Source organism: Austrofundulus limnaeus, unplaced genomic scaffold (genome assembly GCF_001266775.1).
Source record: "Austrofundulus limnaeus strain Quisiro unplaced genomic scaffold, Austrofundulus_limnaeus-1.0 Scaffold2177, whole genome shotgun sequence".
Taxonomy (NCBI): Eukaryota; Metazoa; Chordata; class Actinopteri; order Cyprinodontiformes; family Rivulidae; genus Austrofundulus; species Austrofundulus limnaeus.
Window position 1 is genome coordinate 1 of NW_013954579.1, and position 639 is coordinate 639.

A 639-nucleotide genomic window follows, 5' to 3' on the forward strand; every position below is an offset into this window, starting at 1 on the left:
GTATTATATTACTGCATTTGGCCCGCGGCCCTCAGATTGATTTTAATTTTGGCCCTTTCAGGGAAAGTGTTTGGGCACCCCTGCTCTAGACACTAACCTTGTTTTGCACTTTTGTTTGTTAGCAGGATTTTAAAAATCTTCATTGCTTAAAGTCTAGAAAATTGCCTTTTAGATTCTTAAAATTCTTTATTTTTAAAATTTTTGCAATTACTGTATAAGGAAAATGTGTTGTTTTGGCTAACCCACATTTTTCTAACTCCTGTCCTCGCTCGTATTGTTGTGGTGTGTCCCAGCATCATGCAGGTGCTGGGGTCCTTCCCTTCTCCCAGTGGACCAGCGTCCACCTGCAGCCTGCTGAATGAAGACACCCTGATTCGCTACGCCAGGCTAAGTGCCACAGGAGTCTGCAATTTCCGCTACTTCGTCCTGGACAACTCCGTTATCCTCGCAATGCTGGAGCAACCGCTCGGCAACGAGCAGAGTGAGCAACTTGACGTCCGCCAGCTGGCAGTCTAGTTTGATCGATTCAGAAAATAACAAGTGGTTTGTTTTACTGTCAAGTATGCAGAATTAGTCTGTGTGTCTACTCGCAGACCCCAGTCCATCGGTGACCGTTTTGATTCGAGGGACAGCTGGACG

General features: G+C 45.7%; 1 protein-coding gene across 1 annotated transcript; it reads left to right on the plus strand.

The window, feature by feature from the left end:
• Positions 1–264: 264 nt before the first annotated feature.
• LOC106537202 (ral GTPase-activating protein subunit beta) lies at positions 265–639 on the plus strand (the record flags this gene model as incomplete). Its single annotated transcript, XM_014034583.1, is given in 2 exon segments — positions 265–481; positions 594–639. Coding segments are annotated over 2 exon segments (230 nt in total), but the record flags the coding sequence as incomplete, so codon positions are not given.